This window comes from Apteryx mantelli, chromosome 2 (genome assembly GCF_036417845.1).
Source record: "Apteryx mantelli isolate bAptMan1 chromosome 2, bAptMan1.hap1, whole genome shotgun sequence".
Taxonomy (NCBI): Eukaryota; Metazoa; Chordata; class Aves; order Apterygiformes; family Apterygidae; genus Apteryx; species Apteryx mantelli.
The window spans coordinates 134,338,018-134,364,077 of record NC_089979.1 but is presented as its reverse complement, the minus strand read 5'-3'; the positions used below and the strand labels follow the sequence as shown (position 1 = coordinate 134,364,077).

Genomic DNA, 26,060 nt, shown 5'->3' with positions numbered 1-26,060 from the left:
GTGCCTCTTGTTAAATGCTCTCCTAGCAGCCCATAAAAAAATAAATCAAGTTATGAGTCCCTCCACTAATCACAGTGGGTGAAGAACTCTGTGATAATTCAGGAACAAATATATTACATTCACTTTTCATTGTGTTTACAACATTTTTGCAGTCAGCTGTGATGGAATGATTTTGTTCTGTCATGTATAGCTCATGACTGCCTCTTGCATTATTTCTGTGTTAGTTTATAGCATTGCTCCTTCCTATACAATTAATTCAAGTGATATGCTGTAATGCCATCCTTATATGTTTGGGCTACAACTCTAAGCAATTGTTTGGAGCAATCAGGTTGCAGTCATTTTGAAGGGAAGAGGCATCCATATCAAGTTACAAAAATGAACAATTTGCATCAAATCTTGGTTCAAAAAGAAGAGCTTAAGAGCTGAACCTGTTAAAATATAGCTATCCACTGCACTACCATGCTCTTTCCATAGTTTAGAAATTAAAAGATTTTCTTACAGATCATATCACTTACAATCTGTAGTATTTTCTGCTAGCTCCCATCTTATCTATATCCACATAACCTTTTTTGAGGTACCTGCTAGAGTTGGTGAGATTAGCATGTAGTGTTGGGTTTTATTTAGCATTCCCTAAGGCATATGACTCACCAGCTCTGCCTAGAAAATCAGAAAGCTTGAAAATCTTCCCTGATGGAGGCAGGTTCTGATGCAAACTAAATATTAGTATTTTAAGTTTGGGGTTTTTGATAGTACTAAAATCTTGAACAGTGTCACAGAGAATAAATTTGCATAAACATTTAGGTACTGTGGAAGACGTTAGTAAAATATATTTCTTTGTTGTACTGCAATAATTTGGAGAAACATAATAGGAACAGACTACATTTGTGACACTATTTAGAATTTGGATAAGCTTAAGGATCGAGAAAGGAGTATACCTAATTTGAGGTTTAAAAGTATGCCTATATATGTACCACAACTAAAAGAAGAAAATCTTTTTTTTTTTTTTTTTTTTTTACCTAAGGTATTAAGGTATTTTAAACTTTTCACATGCATACACTTTCTGCAAAAGGTTTTCTCCTATTGTAATACTACACTAGAAAAGTAGGATCACTGTAGTCACAGCCAGCTTTTTTTCACAAAATTTATAATCCTTTCAGCTGCAGGTGTGCTGCAGTTCTACGTTTCTGTCATGTCCTCCCATGCGCCTTCACTTTTTACCTGCTTGCTTTTCTTCTCCATGGTCTGTAACCATCCTTTCAGTTGACTGTGACTAGACAGAAATGTCTTTGGAAGCATTTATGATGTTTCTTGAATTGGCCAGACAAAATCACCGTTGAGGTCTACAAATGATTTTTTTCACTGTTCGAGGAATCTAAGATGACAACACAATACTCCTTTCTCCTAATGAAAACTGTTTCAAGTGTTTTTTGTTTATACTGCTTTGCTTAAGAAACAAAAATGTCTGCTGCAAGTCAGAACTCGGCATTCAGATGTTGCTATGCAAGTGCAGTTTATATTTCCTACAGGCTGTCTTGAACACATAGTGCAGTTTTTAAAAAATCAAGACAAGTTCAAAATTGTATACTTACATTTTGCTCTTTCCTATCTAACCCAAAGCTTTTTAACATACAGGCTAATATAATGGAAAAAAGAAAAAACTCTGTAGCCCATAATATTAGGATATACTGTATGCTTCTTCTTTCCTATTATTATTATACATGGAACTGATAATCTTTTTTTCTTCCTCCCCTTCCTTTCCTATTGACAAATATTAAATTCATAAAAGATGTGGGCTTAGTTGTCTCAAAACTAATAGCAAGCGTATTCCACGTTAACAGTAAGGTTGACTGGAAAAAAGAATCTGGGCTAGATGCACAAAATTTTTGAGAAATATATTTCCTCTTGTCCAGCAGTGTTTAGTGAGAAGTCTCATGCATATAAGACCTGAATGAAATTCTCTCCTTTGCTGCAAGGGCTATGAACAGACATCTTTCATAAAATTTCTGTAACCACCTTTGGTTCAAAACTCCACCGTGAATGAGGCAGAGAGGATTTGAAATTAGGCTCTCCACTGAAGGTGAGAGCCCCTGTCACTGGGATATGCTGAAAAGTTTTCCCTGACATTCACTCATTACTGTGGTTTCATTTTGTGCAAAGCATTTATGTGATTATTGAGAGAGAAAAAATGCATGAGCTAGGAGGGAAGAGAGATGAGATGGTTAGATTCCAGTCCTATTCTAATAAATTCCTAACGATTTCTGTGAAATGAAAAATCTCAACAGAAGTGACTGAAAACAGATCACCACTTAACATGTGAGAGCCTGGTGGTAAAGATTATGTGGGTGATACAGTTAAAATCTTGACAAAAATCTCCCATAACTAGAACAGAGTGTTGACCATGACCACAGACCATGAGCTGTTGTATAAAAGCAGCTTTTCCTTTGCAATTTTAATGAAGCCAGTGGTTTTCATCTGCTTTTTAAAATGTCTGACATTTTTTGTTTCATGTCAAACACCTCAAGATTTTTTCAGTTGAACATCTGTAAAATCAATTTCTTGGAAACTTAATGCCTATAAGATTTAAGTTCCAAGCTACCAAGTGTCAAGTCTGTGATCTTTAAGACAGATTTTGAAGCAAATGAGCTGCAGACAGTGTTTCTATACATGTAAATCAAGTGACTGCTCACAAAAGTGGCCAGGTCTTGTTGTTTGTGGGTCCATATTTCCACTCACAAAATAGATGCAGGGTTGCCAGTGCAATTGCAAATCAAACGTCCCTGAAGTTGAATCCTTTATTGTGAATCTGTGGAATGTGACAGTGACAAAAGTTTAGGACCACATCATGTTAAAGTTCAACATTATAATAATGCTTAATACTAGTGGTTTTCTCTTATATTTTCAAGATAAATTGGAATTTTTCTCTAGTTGTCCTTCTTGTTCTACCTATAAGGGAAAGCGATACAGTCAGCTAAAAATTGTATCAACCCAAAATTTATGTCGTAAAATATAAAGATCTAATGAATGCTTGAGGGTATTTGAATTAATTTGCTTGCTGTTGTAGTAAGACTGTTTTCTGGTGGTCAGCATTCAGCATCATGTAAGCACCTTGGTATATGGAATAGGCTGCAATTTGATATAATCAGACTAATATATTTTAGTATGAGAGATACCACACTATCTTCCTCATTAAATATGTGAGCTATTTTTAAAGGACATTTATCATTCATATTTGTACTTCTAGAAATGTTAGAGTCCTCGTTTATGTTTACTAAGAAAAAATTAACTACCATAATGGTAAAACTGCTGAATGTAAGAATACCTGGGGATTTCACATTCATTTCAGTCCCAAAGGATGCAAATGGATACCTAGTGAGATTTTCAAAAGCCATGAAGTATCCAGACAACTAAATCAACATGACTGTTCTGGAATTCAGAAACCAAGTGTGATTTTTTCAAAGGCACTTTATGAGTTTCACTGATTACTAAGCACTTTAGTAGTTTGAATCCATTGCAGGTAGTGAAATATTTTGTAAACTTTATCCAGTGTGATTTTGAATTCTTGGTTTAATCTCAGCATTGCTTAGTATGGTAACCATTTTATATATTTGTGTAACATTTCAGAGATGCTTGTAAAAAAGATGGAGAAAAAAGCTGGTTGTAACTATGGTCCAGTAGGACATAAAAAACTTATCTATTTTATTGATGACTTAAATATGCCTGAAGTGGATGGATATGGAACAGTTCAACCTCATGCATTGATATGGCAACATATAGATTATGGATACTGGTGAGCATTTACAACTTATTATGATACGCTATAATTTTTATATTATGTGCCATGGTGGGATCTCTTAAACCACACAGAAATTAAAAGCTTCAAGAACTGCTCAAAAACAAAACCATTTTCTCCTTGGAGTTTATAAGTGCTTTTAGAAGAGAAGCAGAAAGTGAAAGAACTGTAGATAGCCATGGAAGGGGAACATCCTTCAGCTGCTCCTGATGGAGCTGTCTGAATGTTGACCCCATAAATTGGTCTGATGAGAATAAGGATGTCTGAGGTACAGAAATTATTTTCCTAAATTGCAGCTTGCCAAATGTTTAACTTACACTAACACCCATCTCTCAATCACCCTTAAAGACAGCAGACAAAATCCACAGAAACTTTGTAATGTTGGTTCAAATGAATACTTATTCCTTCTATGCCATGAAAAGAAAAACATGAAAAAGGACCATGTAAGAAAAGTAAGTCAATTTATACAATTAGGGTTTTTCCACTCTTAACTTCCAAAAGATGATTTAATTTTTTGGGCACTTAAAATATTTTGTTAACATCCTTTTATGAGAGGCTGTATAAAAAGAAAGTTTTCGGTTTAAAATTAACAAAATAGTGTTTAATTTTTGTTCTGATACAGAACAATATGTGATATCTTGTGTAAATACTTAACGTTGTTATGAATGCCTATTAGACTCTTGTTGTTCCTATACATGCTGGTCACTTTTATAAAATTGTGTTATGATTCTGGCTTTAATAATGCTATATGGATTGGTGTTCTGAAGAGTAATTAAAATAATCAACTGCCAAAATTAATTATCCTGAATTTGCCAGCTCTTTGGGAGAAAAGCTGATACAAATTCTTGTGATTTTTTTTTCAGTTTTCAATTCCTGTTATCTCTCAGTATTCATTTGAAGCTGCTCTAAGGAATATGCTGCCAGAAATCTCAGTGTGTGCCTCTAAAAACGCTTTCTGTTTCTTTAAATAGTAGTAGAGCATTTTCAGTATTAGGGTCAAATCTAGATGCTCAGTAACTGAGTCAGAACTATAGCATATATGTCACTGCAGAGCAAAGTGGTGACAGGATGAAATGATCACTGCTGGCACAAAGAATTCCAGGTGTGCCTAGTTAGAGAAAACCTTCCAAAAATAAAGATCTAATAATCCTACATAAATGGAAAACAAAAGCATGTTGCAAAGTTAGAGTTTATGGCCTATTCAGAAACTGATATACAGATTCTTCCTAGGAATGGTTTAGATTTCCTGCCTCTCCTTCATGAAGGAAAGCATAAAATTTTTTGTTGCTTATTTATTTCGCAGAGGTGTGAAGAAAACATTTTTCTCTGTTGTGAATGATCTTGTGGGTAAAGGAAAGAAGTGATCAACAATGAAAAAAATATTAAAAATACATAGATACATGTGTGTGTACCTATGTGTGTATCAAAAGGAGATGTACAGATAAGCAGGCATCCCACTCAGAAAAACAACAATACTTCGGTGATAATAGAAAGCTGAGTGGCTATACTCAGTTCTCTACTTCTTCATCAGGTGTTCAGGGTTTTTTCCCATACCATTAAAATTTAGGTTTCACACAGGGCTCTGCTTTTCCCTGGCATTTATATAGTTATCTCACTGTAGTTGTGACCAAGGTGAGGCAGTAGAATCTGTGCTATTCTGTCATCTTTTGATGCCGATTCAGTTGAATCTGATAAGCTTTTCACTGGGTCATACTTCATCACAAGAAAGAATGACACCAGGTGTTAGCTGAATATCTTGTTAAGGAACAAGACATAAAGAGAAAAAAGGAAGTGACTGCTGAAATCTGAAGCACCTCTAGCTCGGTGAGATTAATCAGTTCTAATTCAGAGACATGCAAAGCAAATGTGTCAATGCTATTCTGTTTTTTTCTGAAGTTATAAACTATTCAAACCTTGATTTTTTTTTTCTCTCACAAAGTTTTCAAACTTCTGATCTTAAAAGTTCCTACTGCATAAGACTATTGCTTTTTCTTTCTTTTGAATTTGCCTTGATTGGAAAACAAAACAAAACCAAAAAATTAAAATCTCCATTTTACAAGACAAATCAAATTAGGAAAAAGCAGACCTTCCCATTTAGGAATTTTAAACATATGCATCTAAAAATCCTCAAACAGAATAAAACTTAATTGAGTTTTGTGCAAACATATGGAAAAAAAGTAGTTCTTTGAGAAAGAAAAAGAATGGATGATAGGGTGATGTCCTGGGAAAGATTTATTGATTTAAACAGGGAGTGCCTGCATTATTTATGAGTTTTTCTTTTTCTGTGCTTTTTTTTAAAGATGGTAGTTGCTTGGCACCTCCTTCAGTTGAAAATGAGTTGTTTTTGCTTCTAAAGAAATAAGATGCTGTTTTCAGATCTGGGCAATCAGAACTCAAATTGCCTAATATTGAAAGTCACTTAAAAAAAATAAAAATGTGGCATTCTTAATTCACCTGAAGCTATGCAGTGTGTGATTTGGAGAGCCAGAAATAGTGTCTATTGGATGATACTACAAAAAAAAGGAGTGATTTTTCCAAGCATGCCACCTCCTTACTGTATATTTTCTCTTAAGTATACTTGATTCCCATTTTTTTACATAGTTCTCAGAGCAATTTTTTCATTCCTGCCAAGATGATCTTTGACTCCTTTTTTCTTGCTGAAATCTGTTAATTTTATCTGCTCTTTTCTATCATAGCTGTGTGCACTCTCAAACTACCTTGAACTTCTTTTAAGCATGTTGTACACGTCCCAGTTTGTTTGGAGCCGGTTTCACTTAAAAATGTCTCTTTATCATGATCAGAATGTTTAGTGAGAGTATAACATGTTCATTTTAATAAAAATGTTGAGCAAAATATTTTGCAATAGAAATTGTGTTGTAAAAACTGTCAGTGTCCATCCTAATTTGATACTTCTGTGGCTATTTTTATTCCAGAATTTCCCATAAAGCAGAACTGTTGACTTTTTCCACTGAGGATAATCCTGAAAAATATACAGTATTTTGTCACTAATGTTAATCAAGGTAAATTTTCTCTCTTAGGGATGATAGGCAGAAGCTAACTATTAAAGAAATTCATAATTGTCAGTATGCTGCCTGTATAAATCCAAATGCTGGCATCTTCACTGTCAACCCGAGGTTCCAGGTATGATTTGAAGTGTCATATTATAGCAATCTTTTATTTCATATTTAATACATAAGATGATTATTCAGCTTCTCACTGCAATGGATATGAGACTAATTGGGATAGGAGAAAGCATTGTCTCTGAGCCTTATACAGCTTCAAAATCCTGCTGTTTCTATAGTTAAAAAGAAATAGAGAAGCCATATTTGTTACAGTGTTGAGAATCCACTGAATTTCATAGCAATTGCAGGCTTATGTGGTCCTTCACCTGGCAGATGTACCCTTGAGGCTCCTAGCCAGACATGCAACTGCTGTGGAACTGCATCAAGAATGAGGCTAGAAATGAAGTGTTTTTTGTGACATGACACACAGGAGTCTGGATTTTCTCCATGTTGTATTGTCATTTTAGCACTTGATTGACTCTTATCTGCTATCTTGTAATGAAGAATCTTTATCTCTTTTTCCCTTTTCATTTTCAGAGGCATTTTGCAGTATTTGCTTTGAACTTCCCTTCTTCAGATTCCCTGATTACCATCTATAGCAAGATAGTTTGCTTCCACTTTCAACAGCAAGCTTTTGCTCCATCAGTATTCAAGAATATTCCAGCAATAGTACAAGCAGCCATATGGCTTCACCAGACAGTCATTCAAAACTTCCCACCAACTGCTACTAAGTTTCACTATATCTTTAACCTGAGAGACCTCTCCAGCATCTTCTGGGTATATATCATAGGTTGATTTTTCTACCTAAAGACACTATATTACTGCTGCTCTTTATTGTTTCTAATGATATAAATGCCTGTGGACCAGTGAAGAAGAGATGCCCATTATACAAAGTAGAAGATAGTCCCTGAGGTGATTATGGTTGCCTAGAGAGGAGAAAAAAGGTATTTAATGTAAATAGAGCAATGGTTTGCAAATCTTGCTATGTTTACTTATTAGTTTGGCAAGAGAAGATTAACATCTGTTGAGAGGGAAGGACAACCTTCCAGAGACTAGGTAGAAGGAAACTGAGTTTGAAGAAGCTCTAAAACAGGATCTGAACCAGTAGCCAAACATCAGAGTAGAAATTAGTGTGGAAATTGTGTGAAGGATATAATACAGCACATTCTGGTCCATCTTGCAAAAACAGATGAGTCTGATCCTTGATTTGGTTTTCACCTGCTTTAATGTTCCTTGGAGTGCAGCCCTGTCATCCTCCAGAATATTTCTCTTTCCTGTCACCCCACAAATTGTCCTGACCTGTTAGCAAGGAGGCCTGGATTTGTCAGGTCTCCTATTGACGCTGCCCTGTATGACACATACTGAGTTTGCATGATGGGCCAGTGCACCCCATCACATTTGAACCCATGCTGGCATTAAATTTGTTAAGGAAGGGAATTTGGGGTGATGGCTTAGTGCTAATTTTGTCATGATAAACTGTGTTCTGTTTTCTTGAGTGGTATTATAAAAGAAGGCTAGAACATGTAGGATCCTGTCAGTATTGATTCTCCCCTACATCCTATATTGCACCAGAGCTTGAAACCATATTGAATCACCTAGGTGTGCCAGTCAGTGGAGAGCAGACATTTGTTTTAATTATACTTTTCCAGAATCAGCTGAAAAACATGGTAATTTGCAGAGAAATTCTGATTCACATTAAAGAATTTATAGTCTCCAGCACAATGTGTTATGGTTAGCTAGTCAGTTAGTACAATTAATGTCTTTAAGGAGAGAATCTAACTGATACTCTGTAGAGTGGCCTAATTTGATGCCCAATGACAGCATTTAAAAAAATAAATATTGTGTTGTCTTCAGGGCATTCTATTTGTTACACCTGAATGTTTACAGCAACCAAATGATCTTATATGACTTTGGCTTCATGAATCAGCACGTTTATGGGAATTAAATTGGTGGACTAATTTCTTTCGTAAAATGATGTTGGACACTAGGCACAAGTATTTTGAGGTATGGCAATAGCCTGAATTTTTTCTTAATGCTGATGCATTGAAAAGGCTTTATTGGTGCCATTATGAAAGAGTAGATTGTGGCTCTGTGGTTCAAGCTACCTTCCATTATGTTTGTTTAAGTAGGGATTTATCCTTTTTTCTGTCACACAGAAATTAACAACACTTATTCTCTGCAGTTGGAAAAATTATCTGTTATTCTGTAAATAGTCTGCCTTACCTGTTAATTAGTTAATGAAGTAGTAGGTCTTTATAAGAAAAGTAATATTAATCTTTTGTTTCAGAGAAAGGGAAAATGCCTTTAAAATTAGGTTAATTCGCTACGGGAGCAAACATTTAAATACGTTAAACATATTTACTGAACAATGCCACTGCATGGGAGAGTTAAAGTTGTTTGGTTGCCTAGCATTGTACATTTTTAATTCTTAATCAGCCTAGATTTTTCCTAAGTGTGATCTTAGATTTTTTTCATCTGTAGGTTTTTCATGTGTATTCTTACCTTATCTCAGGTTAAGGTAATTTGGTTCTTTACTGTGTGGGGCAATTTCTTACTATCAATCATGGCCCAAAATCTCAGTTCCAATTTCTGAAAACTGATTAAGTACATTTGCTTTGTTCTCCTGCACAGAAGAAAGAATAGGCTGTTTTCAGGAGATGAAGTGAAGATTTTGCTGAATCAGTAAGGCTCAGACTTCATCATTGCTCCTTGTCATTATTTATAATCTTTCTTTAATATATCCAGTCCTTCTATTTACGTGCAATATCAATGATTTTCAGAAAGATACAGAGACCCATGCTGGCAGAGCTTAGTTTTGTTAAGGCAGTTTCTATTATTTGCAGTGTCAAATCATTTAACATGGAACCTTTTCTTCTCGTGGAGTTGGACTAGAATTTCAGCTTCATTGTTGTTTTTCACTTTGCACATACTCAGGCAGGAGGTGTATAAGAGAAGGTCTTGACAAAGCAGCCTATTATAGAAGTTCCTCTCCAAGAGGATTAAAAAAGAGCTTAAATTACAAAGATAACCATATGGACCTTTCATAGGGACTGTAGATTCTGTTCTGCTGATTGAGAGGTTGATGTGATAATCATCAAAATGCAGACAGAAGCCTTCTCAGGTATCACTAGTTATTCTTGAAAATGTTGGTAAGCCATTATCTTCTCTGAAGTTTTGTGACTGAGAGTTGTATCCCCGTCTGACAAACAAAAGTGGCAGGGTGTCTTAGCCTTACGATTTGGCAGTCCTTGAAAAGCAAATGTGAAATTGAATCCTGTAAAGTTTTTTTCCCACCTTTTATAATTTTTTATGGATCAAATCATGAATAAAGCTGATATAGTTCTACAGTGAGGTCAGAGAGGATTGGCTTCCAGCAGTATTTTGGTTGGACACGTTTCTGCCTCTTTCCTAGATGCATCCAGATTAGACATATTATCCCTTTGTTTATTTATGAAAGTTCTCATGAATGTTTTTTCAGGAATGATTTTTTTCAGTGGCATAATATATGAAGAGAATGAGAGGGTTGCTTTTTGTTTTTTCATTGAGACATCGAAGAAAAAAGAAGGAAAAGATCCGCTGTGCTGTCATTAACCTCTGGTCTGCTGCTGCAAGGCAGTAATCCATTAGAATCTGAATCTGATTAGAAAAATGAGATTTTGAAAATAATTTGTAGATGTTTGTATGAATGATTAAAATATCAATTGCAAGAGATTTCTTTTTAAATCTCTCTCCAGTGTAAGTTTTGTGGTAGGAAATACCAAAATACTTATATCTGAAAACTCTAGCAACTAAACCTTGTCTAATATTTGGGCAAATTCTTACTTGGCCTCATTCATCCTATAGTTATTCCATGATCACCGAAAACATGCCTTAAGTAGTCTCAGATGGAAATTCCAAGAGTAAATTAAAGTTTGATACATATTTTTCATGAAGTGCTTTTGTAACAAAAAACTATCCTTCGGCCTTTGTGGTACAAACTACCAGACGTGATCTAGAGGCCTGATCAGTCTCCCTTCAAGTTAGCTAGGTCTTTGCTCTTAGTCAAGTCAGCATCCTTCTGGGGTCCTGGAATGATGCTGTGGGGAAGCTCAACATAAAGAATGAGCTGTGATAGTTGTAAAGAACTACAGGTACCTTCAATATTTGACCAAGGAAAACAAGCTTTTCAATCTGCTTGCTCAAATTTTGAAAAGAAATAAAAAGCTGACATGAAGATAATGTGCCTTTAGGTGTCACAAGCACATTAGCACAAAAATAGATATTTTAAGTTTAGTGTCATAAAGAGAAATTGAGAAAGTTGGCTAATATGGTCCTTAAAGTCTATGTTATGTTATTGTTTTTTGTCATCAGGTGCCAGATCAGTCGTATCCTGGAAGCCCCTAGGGGTTATGCACTTCTGATTGGAGTAGGTGGTAGCGGTAAACAAAGCTTGTTGAGGCTGGCAGCATGCATCTGTTCCCTGGAGGTTTGCCGAATCACACTGAAGAAAGGCTATGGGTTCCAGGACCTAAGGGTAACCTAACAGATATTATTTGCATCTGTTGAGAGTTAACTGCTTCAACAATTTGTTGTTTTGTTGTTGCACAGACTTGATAAAATCACAGGTGAGGCAGTATAATTTACAGCAACAGCCCTAGTGGTTCCTGTGGTTTTCAGCTGTATTTCTTATTTTGTTTATCTCTGAAAATTGGGTGGTCAAAAGATATTTTAGTGTCTGGTTTTGTGCTTCATGGGATTTGATTGTTTTTCCGCTCTTCCCAAGGTAGCTACTTCACACACCACAAAGATCTGGTTGAAATTCTGGTATTTAAATTTAGCCATTTGTTAAGAGTTTTTGCACGTTGTTGCAAATTTATTGATCGAGTGTAATAAAATTGTTGGGGATGAATGCAGGGCAAAATTCTGTCCCTGCTGCGTGTGAACCATTTAATCACTGAAACTGCTCATAGGCAAAGGCAAGGAATATAGTTAAGTGAGGTGCTGTGCAAGGCTTACAGGTTTTGGCACCTTGCAAGGCTGAACCCTATGTGAACAAACAGGAAAGGAGGGAACATTTTCTTCCTCTTCACTCCATGCAGATAGCAAGTGATGTTTCTGAATCCCATAGTCAAAAGGCTAAATGAAGATCTGATTATGCTCAAATTTGATGCATGGTGGCCCCTAAAACACCTGTTTGTTAGCCTGGACCATGGTCAAGCCCCCATGGCATGTGCAGTCTGAGACATCAGCTTTGAGAGGAGGTACACACTGTTGTGTTTTGGAAAAGCAGTGAGTGTTCTTCAGTGTCTTTGACTTGTTATGCCCTCCTTCCCCGGGCAAATGAGATGCTGTCTAAGGTACAGGCACAAGTGGTTGTTTCCCCTATGCTGTTTCCAACTGGGGAACTTCTAAACCTCTGTTAACAAGCCTGAGGACTTGCCTTCTGCTAGCTCATGTAGTAACTTGTTCTTATCAGACAGCATTAACCTTATTCTGTACTTCAAATGCAACCATACTCAAGTGCAAGTGATGCATTTTTTTGGAACGCGATGCCAAAAAGCATTCCAGGTTTGTACAACTGTTAGTACAGTTGTCCCATGCCCCTCTCTGGGGCTACCATGTAATATGACAGTAAAAGAACAGTATGCTGTTCAGTCTTTTTTTTTTTTTAAGTGAAATTATTTAGGAGAATTTTCCCATTAAAAAAAAAACACCGGGGGGGGTGAGGAGGTACAGAAGTAACAGAGTCTAAAATGGGTCTGACTTTTCAGTGCAATTTCCAGACATTATTGATGTGATTACAGCTGTTCTTGATGGGGACTTTCTTGGCAGTAAGGCTGCAATATCCATTTTTTAGTAAAATTGTGATGGGGAGGTTCCTTGATTAGTGGCCTGCTTTTAGCTTTACTACTTAGTCATGTCAAAACCATGGTGCTTGTTAGTATATGTAGGAAATAGGCAAACAGCCTGTTTTCCCTTTGGATGTGATGCAATAAATTAACAATATGTAAATAAATTGAAAAAAGTAAGGAGAAGTTATCAATGCATTGCCATTCAGTAACATGCATTTGGCACTTTTTCTGTATCAACATTTTAACAGAGCATGAATGATTAACTCTTTTCCTTACAGGTAGATCTTGCCAATTTGTACATCAAGACTGGCGCCAAGAACATGCCCACAGTGTTTTTGCTGACAGATGCCCAGGTTCCAGATGAACACTTTCTTGTGCTGATTAATGACTTGTTGGCATCAGGTGATTAGACCAACACAGTTCTTGAAAGATCTTCTCCAATGACAAATGATCTGTGGTTTCAGTGAACTTTAAAGAGGTTATTTGTCTTTTAAATATTTGTACGGGGAGCCTTTAGAGAAGCTACATCAACCCAGGCAATTTGAGCATTGAGTCTGACTTGCTTAAGAAGGCTTTGCCCAGTAAGGAGACAAATTGCTAAGGCCTGTCATTCGTAACTGCATGGGCTTGGGGGAAGATAGGAATGTGTCTTTCACTTAATGCCATGTTTGCTTTGATATGATTTCACTGACTTTGAGCAATTTCCTCTTGACTGCCCAAGTGTAATGGACAGTTATACAGTTTCACCCATGTTTTAAAAATTAGAGAATCTGGATTCTGAATGTGAGGATCTGGAGAGAGAGGGAGAGAGAGAGAAGAGAAATGGGATTAAAACGGAAATAAAACCATTCTGTACAGCTAGCTCTAGAGACTCTTGAAAGTTTTTTTTTAATTGTGATTTCATTTTTGCAACCAGTGTGGAAGAAAATTTTTCTAACAACTTGTGAGAAAGGGAAACACTGTTCCGTGGGGTGTGTCATTTATGAGTGAACTTCCTGTCAGGACAAATATTTCTGCTTTGGGAAAACAATGTTTTTTCCTCTCTCTTAAAATAAAATTTGTTTTCTTTAAGTAAAAAGGCGTTGGGAACAGGAGGAAACTTACTTGTTCTATCTATTATCCTAGTGTGGCTCTCCTTCTGTGCCTAGACCCCACTGTGTGTAGAAGATTAAACTTAATGTGCTGTGTAAGGCTTCTCCTAACTATCCCTTTGTCTTTTTGCAGGAGAGATTCCAGATCTGTTCAGTGATGAAGATATGGGGTGCATAGTTACAGGAATTAGGAAAGAAGTCCAAGGCATGGGCCTGACTGACACTAGAGAAAACTGCTGGAGATTCTTTTGGGATAAAGTGTGGCTACAATTAAAGTAAGGCCCTCTGGAATACCTGAGGGGAGAGAAGCAGTAGCGAGCTGGGCAAAGTTACAGTATATATATAAACATACTTCTTCATACAACTGCATATATAAACATACTTCTCTTAAAAGACCTGCTTTTCAACATGTGACACCAAGTTTATGTTTACATGGCATTTCTTCATACACAAGAATTCCACGGTAATGTTGCAAACTCTAGGCCTAGTTTCCTCTGACCCTGTGACCCTTGAAATTCATAGGACTTCTTAGCTCTACAAGGATTTCTGGACTGCCAGTGTAACACTATATTAAGATATGTAGATACCTACAGGAGAAGTCATTGACTGATATGCTGCCCTGGCTTAAAATAAATCTTTGCTGATTTGAGGGTTTTTTTACATGACGAGGCTACTGAATTAAGTGAGTGAAGGTATACATTTGCTTCTTTCACTTTACCCCACAATAGCTTTCTCTGCGTGGAGGTCTGGGATATGACAAATTTCTGTCTGATCATAGGAAAGTCAGCTGCTCTATGTCTTAGTTTCATTGTCTTATTTTTTGAATATAATGATGCATTTAAAAGAGGTGTGAGATGATAGCAAGGAGTTTATGTGGTGTGACTAGTGTGATTGTAAATACATTCACTGATTACCCATATAGAATTTTTTTTTTGTATAGTCAGCTCTTAAATATTTGCACTAATGACTGAAATGTCACAGTAAATGTTAATTCTTTCTACTTCCCATGCTTTTTGAAACATGGGAACATAAATATAGCCATGTAGCTGTTTTTAGGTCAAAAGCTGTTTAACAATACACATTAAAATGATACCGCAATTGTAACAAATGAAGATAAGTCTGTCTCCTTTTGAACTCCTTTGGAGAGGCAATGTTATTTAGGTAGACTGTAGTTCTCTCTACTGAAAAATGGAAAAGAGACACCAGGCACACTAACCTTAGAATGGAATCGTTAGCAACTTTTGATTTCTGCCGGCTTCAATTTTACACATCACCAGGAATGTATGTGTAGCTGATGCAGCAAAAGTCTGAAAACCATTAGCCCTTTAGAAGGAAAATTTTTGAAAGGAATATGTACCCCACACTTCGGATATTAAACTGATCTGTAAGAACGGGGATGAGAAAAGCCTTCCTGCACCAGACTATTCCACAGTTGTCTGCTGTGTGGGTTTTTTGCTCCTTCTTTTAAAATGCTTACTCACCACTGATCTAAAGCTCATTCCTATTTGTTTATAAGATTTTCAAGTTCTTGCACTTTATAATATATACCTTTCTCTTTCAGATTGTCTTTTTTTCCTTATTTTCTTCTCTTTTTTCCTTTCTTGCTTTAGTTTTGTTTTACTTATGTTCCCTCCCATCTCCTGTTTCATTGCCATCACTTCTGTCTCTCCACAAATTTCTTCCATAACTTAAAGGCTGGTGGAGACTTAAAAGGATCTAGTGAGACATATTCTGTACTGTTTTTATTTGTATTGACTTCAGTGACATGGTGGAATGGAGTGGTACTTACCTTCTCTGTATCTAGCTTGTCAGTGCTGTTTGTCTCTATTTCATGACCATTGCATTTGTGTACGTTTTTTTAAGAACGGACAGGAAAAAAATGTGATGTGTAATATCTCTTTTTATTTTCTTCTTCCTCATTTCTTTCCCTTTGTGCATTCCTTATCTCGCCTACAATTTTGTGTTTTTAAAAAGGCTTTTTAAAAGCCAGCTTTCAAATGCCTTTTACCTTGAGACCATTTCACCAGTCTCCCACTGTGGAAATTAGCACTTCTGGAGGCAAGAACAGGAGATACCTATTTATGTTTCAGAGAAGCAAAGTAGAGACATTATTGTACTGAAGGAGACATAAATTTCACGAGTTAACACACTGACAGATATCTGTATGGACTTCTGGTTAGTGCAGGGTGACCTACCATTTCTTCCTTTGCCTAGATTTGTAGAATAAAAGACTAATAAAATGTGAAAGAGAACAAAGGGGACAATTTAGACAATTTCGGAATGTTAAAGCTTAGTGATATAGTCCTATTTTGCCATTTCATTAAAAAGAATCAACATTTTGTGTTAAGCCACATTTCCCTTGTGCTCACCATCAATCTTACATATAGCCTACGGTCGGGTTTATGATGAGGAATCTGTAGCCCAGGAACGCAAACTACACAGTGGAATTCTTTGAACCACTATAGTTCTTTTGTGTGTGTGTGTGTTCTTCTTGTTTTGATTGTTTTCAATCTGGAAATTGCAATCAATTATGCTATTAACATACTGAGAACATGCTATTTATGTAGGTGTAAATGCATATGGGTGTAAATTGGAAGTATGCTAATTGAAGACAGTGGAGTTGCACCATTATAAAATATGGGTCCACAATTGAAGTATGTGTAGGGACACATATGCACCTGAGGATTTCAAAAACATTGGTGATGAATGATGAAATAAATTTAAAAGGAAGAATGTAGCTTAAGCAAACAAAGCTGATGGTCAAACATTGTAAATGGTAATGTGCTGACAGGGCTAGGCATGTCACTGCAGACTGCAAAGTTTCTAACGCTCACAATGATTTACTGGAGCTCCAGAAGTTTTTCAGTAATCCATACCTCTGTGCAGCAACTGCTCTTAAGTACTCTGTAATTTACCAGAATTTCTTAGAAAAGTAAAGGCCAGAGGAAGCAACTATTCCTCTAAAGCACGGATTTGAGGCATGGTCAGCCAGTGTTTGTATAGACGCTGAACTGCTTTCCCTTGATCTCCATCTGATTTTATTATTCTCTTGGTCTGAGCAAGCTGCACCTCCTTTAAACTTTTTCCCAGAAATGGGACCACAGGGCCTAAATGCCTTAGGGCCCCCATGTCCTACACAAACATACTCTTAAACGTAGTTTTCAGTAAATATACTCTTTCCAGCATTTCATCCTTGCAGATTTTTTGAGTTCTACATTTCTCACCAGCTTACCTCAATTTCCTCAGTGCTCTTAAACATTATTATATATTATAAAGCCATATATATTTACTATATGGCTTTTCTTCTGAACTGTGGAGATCTCAGTTACTCAGTTCCTGTGCAGCCAGTTTTCTTCTTCTTGAGTTGCTGATCTGTACTACAAATGCTTGCTCCTCTTTCTTGAACAAATTTCCCTATTGTCTATTTTTCTCCTGTTTCTAAGTTTACAGTCCCTCAGCATCGGTTGTTGTGAAGTCCCAGCATTAACATCTAAACCTTTTGCTGGTTTTAGGGGAATGCCATTTCTCCAGTTCCTTTCCAGTAACCAAACTAGGTTAAATTGGTCTAGCCATCACATTCTCATAAAGTTCTCCTACCTGAGTGGAGACCATCAATATATAAAGACTTACCATCGCCCCAAGTGTGAGAGATACCTTGCATAGTCTTGTCAATATTTAGCTGACTCCTCATCTTCCAAGGAACTGAGCAGTACAGCAGTTTAATGCTTCAACCCAAATTAATGCCAAACACAGGCAGGCATCCTGTATCACCACAGGCAATCTTGTCCATGGTTTGTTTGTTTGTTTGTTTGTTTAATCATTGCCTTTCATTTCCAAACCTTCTTTCATCAAGACATGTTAGCCTTTTCCTTGTTCCATTTCACAACTGACAGCACATCTCTTTTGTCTGTGAGGCAGAGCAGAGGAACTTGTTCAGCCCGGCTTTTGGCCAACTGTCATGTTTGTTCCTTCAAGAGGATAAATACACATGGCTGCAAACAGCTTGAATGCTTTAATCCCAGCAAAAGAGAACCAAGATTTTAGGGTTTCTGGTTCTATGTTAAAGACTAATATTAGCCCAGATGAGATTATTTTTGTCATGTTCGTAGGGAAATAAGGATTCAAGAGATTGTGCTGTCTACCACTTAATCAGTCCCACCTCCCAAGCAATTTTTGAACTCTTCAACCAATTTCAAACAAATTTGAAGGCAGTTTTCAAAGAGGGACACAGTTACTGCTCCCCCATTGAATGAAGACTCAGTTATGTTATTAGATAGCCAAGAAGCTATCCAGGATTTTTAAATTCTACAGCTTACAAAACAGCTTCTTCTGTAGCTGGCAGGTGCTTACGGAGTTTCTCTTTCTCCATGAAAAGCTTCAGGCCTTTCTCATTTGGATGTAAGCCATCTCTTCTTGAATACTGCAGAGACCTGATTTCTAAGGATGAATCTATATTAGTAAATTTGTGAAGTCAAGACCTATTTTGTGGTCCTGAGGACTAATGGTATAATCTAGCTGGCATATGCATGACCTAACTTTTCTCTCACTCTCCTCACACAAAAAGGTGGCATTACTGTAGAGCCTATTAGGAATATTTCCTGGTCCACGCAATCTCCCTACTCCTGCTGCAGCACTCATTAGGCCAAAACCGTGCTGGTGAGTGTGCTGACACTGGAAAAGGATGGGCAGTGTTAGGCCAGTGGTCAAGCCTGTGCCTTGGCCCGCTTTAGTTCATTAGTATTAAGATAAACTGTTTACCTCTCCTGTTCTGTTGGAATCACTCTGTGAATCTAGAGAGCATGTGTGTCGTAGATAAGCAGGAAGAGGTTGAGCTGAGCGATAATGTAAGAGATCCACATATGTAGGGAAAGTGACATGGGAGTGTCAGACTCAAAGAGGACATTTGAGAGAAGAGATTTTGTGTTTTCTTGGGAGTGGTGAATGCTATTAATACATGAAAATTAACACTGGTTTCACATGATACCAGTTCTTTAATCCACACTTACTTATCTTTATTATTCAATCATGCAAATTTAAATCTTAAAAATGTCAAATGAAAGACTTGCATATTCCATTTCAATACACATTTCTTTCAAAGAAAAGGATGGATGTATCTAAGAACTTCTTAAATTTTTCTGTTACTAAATAGACACCCTTACTGTAACATTTATATCCTGGTTGCCTGCAAGAAATGAAGCATTACATGGTACATTTCCTATTCTTTTTTTTTTTTTTCATCTGTCAAATTAGACTGTCATTTTTGCCCTGGGCAGAAGATAAATATTTAAAAAATATGACGTCCTTGCTTAAGAAAAAATGGTTGAAATGTAGTGAGTAATAATTACTCATTTTTTCCCCACAGCTCTCTTGTTATTGGATCACATGGCATTTTCATTAGTCTGCTTGCAAAGCAAGTAAATGTATAAGGTTCTTTATAATACTGGGAATTCAGTGGAGGGAATGCAAATGAACCCTGAAAACATACCACATCAAATCCTTGCCTGATGTGAATTGACCAAACTTCACTAAAACCAAAGGAGCTAGAAGAGCTTATGCCATAGTGAGGATCTGGTTACCTACCATTTCTGACTACCTTTTTAAGCGTATACTGTGCCTGTATCATGCACAAAACATAATTAATAGACATAGGTATTTAATTAGAGTGATGCAGTGTAGTCAAGGCTGTGCTGGAATTTCCTGTCTAACAATAGAATGTAGTAAAAGTCATTCAGTTGTAACTTTGTGTTTTAGAGGAAAGTAGTGGAAATCATAAATCTCAGCCTATTTGAATTTGAGCCCTAGAAATAGCTATTCCAAGAAGTAATTTAATTTAAAGGATTGAGAAATTGCTCTTCTAAACTTTGTCCTGACATGACAATGTTCCAAGTTTATGTGTAGGTAGCTAATTTTACCTATTGTTACTTCTTTATTGGAGTTAATTGTCTCTTTTGATTCCCCTCAAGGTTTCTAGGACTCAGATTTGCTGCTGTTCTCTTTTTTATTGGCTTTTGCAGATGCCCTCATGTATTCCCCATCTTTTTAGCCTTCATAGCTGTTCTTTTCAACTATCATCATCTTCTGCTTTGTAATTGACACTTGTGAAATAACATCTGGGTATCTGAATATGATTGGTGCATCTGCATTTCATGTATACTTAGTTCACCTGCCTTTAGACTAGCTATTTTGGGGGATGTTCAAAGTCTAGTTATGACAGCTAAGCCCAGGATACTTAAGTACATTACCCTTTTTCTTGGTTGGGTTTTCCAGATGAATAATCCTGCTAGGACTAATGTTTGCCCTGTACTTCTTGCAAAGACTATCAGTAGGATTCACTCACTATTCTTCACAACTTTTTCTTGATGCACTGTTGCTTCAATCATTTTTCTCATCTCTCTCTTCACTCGTTACTTTGTTCACCCTATGTTACTCACTTATTACAGAATTTTTGAGAGGCTTTTGTGTCCTGTGGTAACCCATATGAACTCTAGTAGTACTGTGCTGGATAAGCACAGAGATCAGGTCAAAGATTAGAACACACTCCTAGAATGTAATCTTTGAAATCATAAGAATTTTTGAAGGGTGTGGCCAAAGGTAAGGGGAGAACAGATGGCTTCTGGGTATGGTGTCATAAATCTAGGATTTAGATGCTAGGAGAAAGTTAAAAGTAAACAATCCCCAAAGGTCAGTATTACCTTGTCATGGATCTGCACTGCGTGTAAACTAATGCAGCTCCTTATAGATACAAGTAGTTCTTTTGAATCACTCCTACTAAATGACCTTGGATAGAGTACTTTTTTCCTTAAAGTTCAACTTGATTGATGTAAATAGCACATGAACAGTAATAATTATTCCATCCAAATAATGATGTTTCATATTTAGGAAGGATAAAATGTTACTTAGAGTAAAAGACAGGAAAATACTAAATTCCAGTTTAAGTTTGGCAACAAGTCCAAGGCTTTGATTTCGACTGTCCTTGCAGTCCAGTACTTGAAGAGTATGTGAAGAGAAATGTATGCGAGCAGTGTAGGAGGGTGAAGGAAATGTAACTTCTAACAAGACTATGTATGGTTTACAGCTTGGAGGTGTGATAGATACAGCTTGGCAGAGTATTACCATAGCAAGGGCACATGCAAGAAGCACATCAAAGCGGGGACAGATACCTGTAGGATCTCTATTACTGCTACTACCATAACAGGGAAGGCCTGCAGATCTGTGAAGGTGGCAGCTAGAGGAATAAGGGAGGAGAAAAATGAGACTCCCTAAGCATCAAAATCTCTTGCTGAGTCTCACTTTAATATTATAATTGAATATAGAGTTTTGTCAGAAAATGAGATAACATGAATGAGAGGGAGAGGGAGTATTTAATTGAAGGACACATGGTATAATGCAGAAGAATCTTCAGTAAGCTCAGAGAAGCATCCAAGACTTTGACGGTCCTGAAGCAGATCTAGCAGATTCTTAGTCTACTTTACCTCTTTGATTCAAAGTTTGCAGGGGAGGGAAAGGGTAGCAGCTTCAGTGGTGTCAAATAGGAGACTATTTATCCTTGCATATTTTGGTTGTTTCTCCCTTGTTTGCCCTCCTTTCTCACTAGCCTGGTGAGATTTTGCTGTAAATTCCAAGATCTTTTTGCGAAATTTGTACAGTTTTAGTGTAGCATTTGCTGCCTTGCTAGGACGGATTCCTACATGAACATTTCTGCCATTGGCCTTTTCACGCTGATCCTATTCGGTATAGATGACATATTTTCTTCTGTATCCTTGGGCCACTTTGCCAATCGGCCAGTCTTTGTAATGTCCCCAGATACCCTGGACTTCATTGTCCTTTTGCATGGGCATAGAGTGAAGGCTGTATTTCTGCCACAACTCTTGAAGAGAGGGCAGGACTTTATCTTCTTGCAAATGTGAGAAAATGCACTGCTGCTTGTAGTTCTTGCAGCAGTTGAAGGTCACAAATGATTTGAAACCCTTGCTTTCTCTTGTTTACACACTCTCAGGTACTTCTCTAGGCAAATATGCAAATGACCTCTAGTTATAAGAATTTTAGGTTCATGTGAGAGAGGTGTTTTTCTCTGTTTGACAATAAACTAGATCAACAGGAGGACCAGAATAACTACAGTAATTCAAAACTGTGGTTTAACATGGAATAGTCCTCCATGTACCCTTACATGAGACAGAGGAGAAACGTACTATGAGATCTCATAGCTATAGGAAGCTGGCAGGTATGTTGGTAACGGAATAGCTTACTAGTGAATACCCTTCATTTAGAAATATAAAGTAAATGGACTGAAAAATGGTGGAATGTGCAATAAACTGTCAGTGTAGTCTAAAGTATGTGTTTGGGGACTCTCATTTATTTTATGGTTCACCCACCGGTAAAGATTTCAGTGAGTTGCTTTCTATTTTTGCCCCATTCAGGATTTTAGTCTGTGTCATTTCTCTTTCTTTCTGTCAGTCCGTGAAAGGCCATCTATTGCCTCTGCTTGCCCTTCTTGCTTCTTTCCTCTTACTTTTTTCAGCTTTCTCTCTCTTCTTTTTCTTTTATGATTGTTTTTCACCACTTCTGCCTTTCACCTCCTCCATTTCCAGAGTGACTCCCAACAGAAGGGATCATTTGTTGTGCTTTACTTGCTGTTATGCTTGGCTGTATCACACCCTTCTGAAAATGGCTTCATTCATCTGAAGCTGCCTGAAATCTCAAGCTCCCACTCAGTTTGTGCAGCCATGAGAAAGAAGGTTTTCGTGAGTTACACACTGACCAGTGCTAGTGGCCAGTGGCCATTTATTAATTAATTTTGCTGAAAAGAGTGGGAATAAAAAAGGATATGCCCTGTAGTCCTGCATAAAATCCAAGCTCTACAAAGTCAAAAGTGTCCCAGGAAAAGTCTCTGTCCCACATTGTTTTCTGAGTGATAAAAATGTGCTTGCTTTGACTGTGTACTACTGAAACATATTAATCCCTGCTCATAACTAAGAGTTAATTACAGCAAATTGTTCCTTGTGTTTTGCAGCTTTTTGTGTGTGTGTTTTCTATGAGATAGTAGCAAGTCTTTTCCATTTTCCAGATGATCTTTTGAAATGCCATAGATGCTTGGCATTTCCCAGTGTTACTATCTACTCATCACTTTCTCTCCTTTCTGACTGCTCCAAAACCCAGTGAAATATTTTCTCAGGTTAAACTCCTCCTTTCTTCATTCACTTTTTTCTTCTTTACCCCTCTACTCTGGCTCAATTTTTTCAGACAATTTTCTGTTAACATATAATACTGTCCATGACAGATGACTCCAGAGACAGAGTATGTAGCTGTCACTTCCCTGGTGTACCCCACTAGGCTTTGTCCTGGTTTCTGTGATTGTTGGGGAAGTGATAATCTGTTCTGATTACATTTGGATATTTTTGACTGAAAATAACAATATTGATGCCACATATTTTGAGGTACTCCTATATAGAAAAAATAATTCATTTCAATTAAAAAAAACATAGCAGAGAGTCCATTCCTGCCTTAAAACAGTCCAAAGTTTGTCGTTTTGCTAATTAACCAAAACCAAACACAATACCCAAAAGATGTGATAATTGCAGTAAGTAGACCACAGATAACAACTGAGAGGCTAAATAAACCTTCCTTCTCAAAAGTTGCCCTAGGTAGGCCTGGTGATATTAACAGTCAAACACAGAATTATTTTTCTTTGAATATTTTAGCCTTGTTTGGACATCCCCTTCCACTTTCTGTAAAGAGTAGTACTAAAAATTCACAAACAAACTAGGAAGGATCCTGTGCTCATTTCCTTCACATTCTTTTAATAGCGTTGCAGTGAATATTTAAATGGCTAGAGATGGCTTAAAAAGATTTCGAAACTCAAGAACTGGTATTGTATCACAGTGATCAACTGCATGTATGTTTTGAAGCTGTCTCTGTGCCAGCAAGTCTTTGTGGCTGCATTCTTATTTATAGTTATCCAACTAAGTAACTGATAGCAACCTGGAGAGGGGGGAAGAAAGCTTTAAGTATGTTCTGTTTGTACAGTAGAGTGTGAGTAAAATCTATTTGCCCAAAGTAAATTCTAGTCCACTAAGTTTATTAACTGCTGATTTGGTCTGGAATTTCAGCTGTGAGCTGGCTTGCTCCAGCTCTGGGCCATGGTTCATTGCATTCCTTTCTTTGATCGCCTCAACTTGCCCTGTAATTCTTTTTTCTCTCTTTTCCTTCTTCATCTCCACAGATCATTCTGTGTTTCTCTCCAGTTGGTTCCACGCTGAGAGTCTGAGCTCAGAAGTTCCCAGCCATAGCTAACTGCGCTGCTATTGACTGGTTTCATGAGTGGCTGCAGGAGGCCCTGCGCTCCATCAGCAGGAGGTTCATTGAGGAAACAGAGGGGATTGAGGTACTGGGTTTCAAGCTCGTCAGTCATATAAGAAAGCAGCAGAGATCACTGAAAGATCAATAACTGAATAAGCTGAAAAAACAATTCCTTTTTACTCCTTCTTGCATATTGGTTGTCTTCAAGCTCACCCCTTCCAAAAGCTGCATTCTTATGGCATGTCACAGCCCACTTCCCTCGGCAGAATTTAGAGAGCTCTCTAGCACAGGCAGAGAGGGAAGCAGGAAAAGAAAAATGTGTGTAACTCATAGTGCTATCTTCTCTGCAGAATACCTTAATTCTAGACTATTTAGAATCTCTGTGATTTGGGATTTATTTAACCCCTTTCAGTACAGTTAGATACATTTACTAGTGCTGCGGGAAGTGAGGCTGAAATATTGCAATGTACAGCCCAGCCTAACTATAGACGAACTATCAGTTTTCCCTCTGTTCAGCAACTAGACAGGTGAAAATTTCCCCAGCAGCCACACAATAAATTCATTTAGCATTTTAATTTCTGAGTAATTATTCCCTCTTCTTTCCTGATCAGTCTGGAGTTTGGCTTTTGGTTTGTTTTCAAAATATTCATATACCAGTGAGTGTCTTTTCAAGCTTTTAGGGAAATGATTCCCTGGTATTCTTCTAAGAGTTTTTCCACCCTGTTTGCTCTTACTGTTGTGCTAGTGGTCAGATTGCTCAAGTATTTGCTGATGGAATAGTTCATATAGATGTACAAAAAAAAAATACTTATTTTCTTTCAGCAACTGTAGTTGCAGTAGTTTCATTCTGGAATGCTATTATGATTGGGATCATTTAGTTGTATAAGGGATTTGTAATCATGACAGGCTGAGGATTTCAGGAATGCCTAAGGAAAGAGCCTTCTATTTTGAGTCAATGATAGTGCAAGTTCCCAGGCAAATGCTGTTGGGATGACAGGAGTTGGTAATGAAGTCCTGGCATGGACAGCAGGTAAGAGACTGTCTTAAGAGTTTGCAAAACTTGACACCAGAATGTGCAGGCAACTTAGGTAGTGCTTCAAGAACAAAGCAGTACAAAGTCTGATTTCTGCAGTAAACTTTAATTTTAGCACAAAAGCCTGAGAAGAGAAAGAGCTACTTCCTGTGTAAGAGACTGATGCCTTTACCATGTTTGTCCTCCATTCAAACTTATACAAAATATACGGAGTCGTTAGGAAATAAGGGTTCGAGGAGCAGCGAACTCTGCAGGGACCCCTGCGGCTGCTTCCAGGATGCCCTGCGGGTCCTTCCCCTCCCCAGGGCTTGTGCGATGGAGAGCGACCAAGGACATCTGCCGGCTGCCGGGCGACTCGCCGGGCTGGCAGGCAGCGGAGGCTCTGTCAGTGCTTGCCCACACCGGCTCTCCAGCGGCATACTGATGCCTCCTATAGGACTGCAAGAGAAAGTGATGCTTACAGATCCTTACAATTCATATTTTGCATCTCCCCTTTGTTTTAACGGTTTGTAAGATGTTTGAAGTGCTATTAGAATGGCTGTTTGTTGTCCAGTGGGCTCTGCCAAACTTTTGCCCTTTTTGAATGTGATACCAAATTACATATTCCCATTTATTTTAGAGAAACTGTTACAGTTATGTGAAGAAAAGAGCAATTATTGCCAAAGAACAGACATTTTGTTTTGACTTAAATACATACTTAAATACATATACTTTTTTTCAGTTCCTTAACTACTTATATTTTGCTCCTCTGAATATGCAACCTGGTCATCAGAATTTAAGCTTTTAATATTGAAACTGTTTTTTTAACTTAAGGATTGGGTTCCTATATAATTCCTTTTTAGATATGTAGGGAAGAATTTGATGTTCTGTGCAACTGTGCACCTTTTGTATGAGTCTATTTTGCACCTCTGTGTTAAGTACTTCCAGTAACTATCTTTTCTGCATAGTTCCCAACAA

General features: G+C 37.3%; 1 protein-coding gene across 1 annotated transcript in view; it reads left to right on the top strand.

Annotated features, from left to right (window-relative positions):
- The window catches only part of DNAH11 (dynein axonemal heavy chain 11), a 137,809-nt gene that overhangs the window by 53,064 nt on the left and 58,685 nt on the right, over positions 1-26,060 (top strand). The window contains 4 exon segments of the mRNA XM_067292188.1: positions 3,622-3,787; positions 11,203-11,365; positions 12,962-13,085; positions 13,908-14,032. Coding sequence (XP_067148289.1) covers positions 3,622-3,787; positions 11,203-11,365; positions 12,962-13,085; positions 13,908-14,032 — 578 coding nt within the window.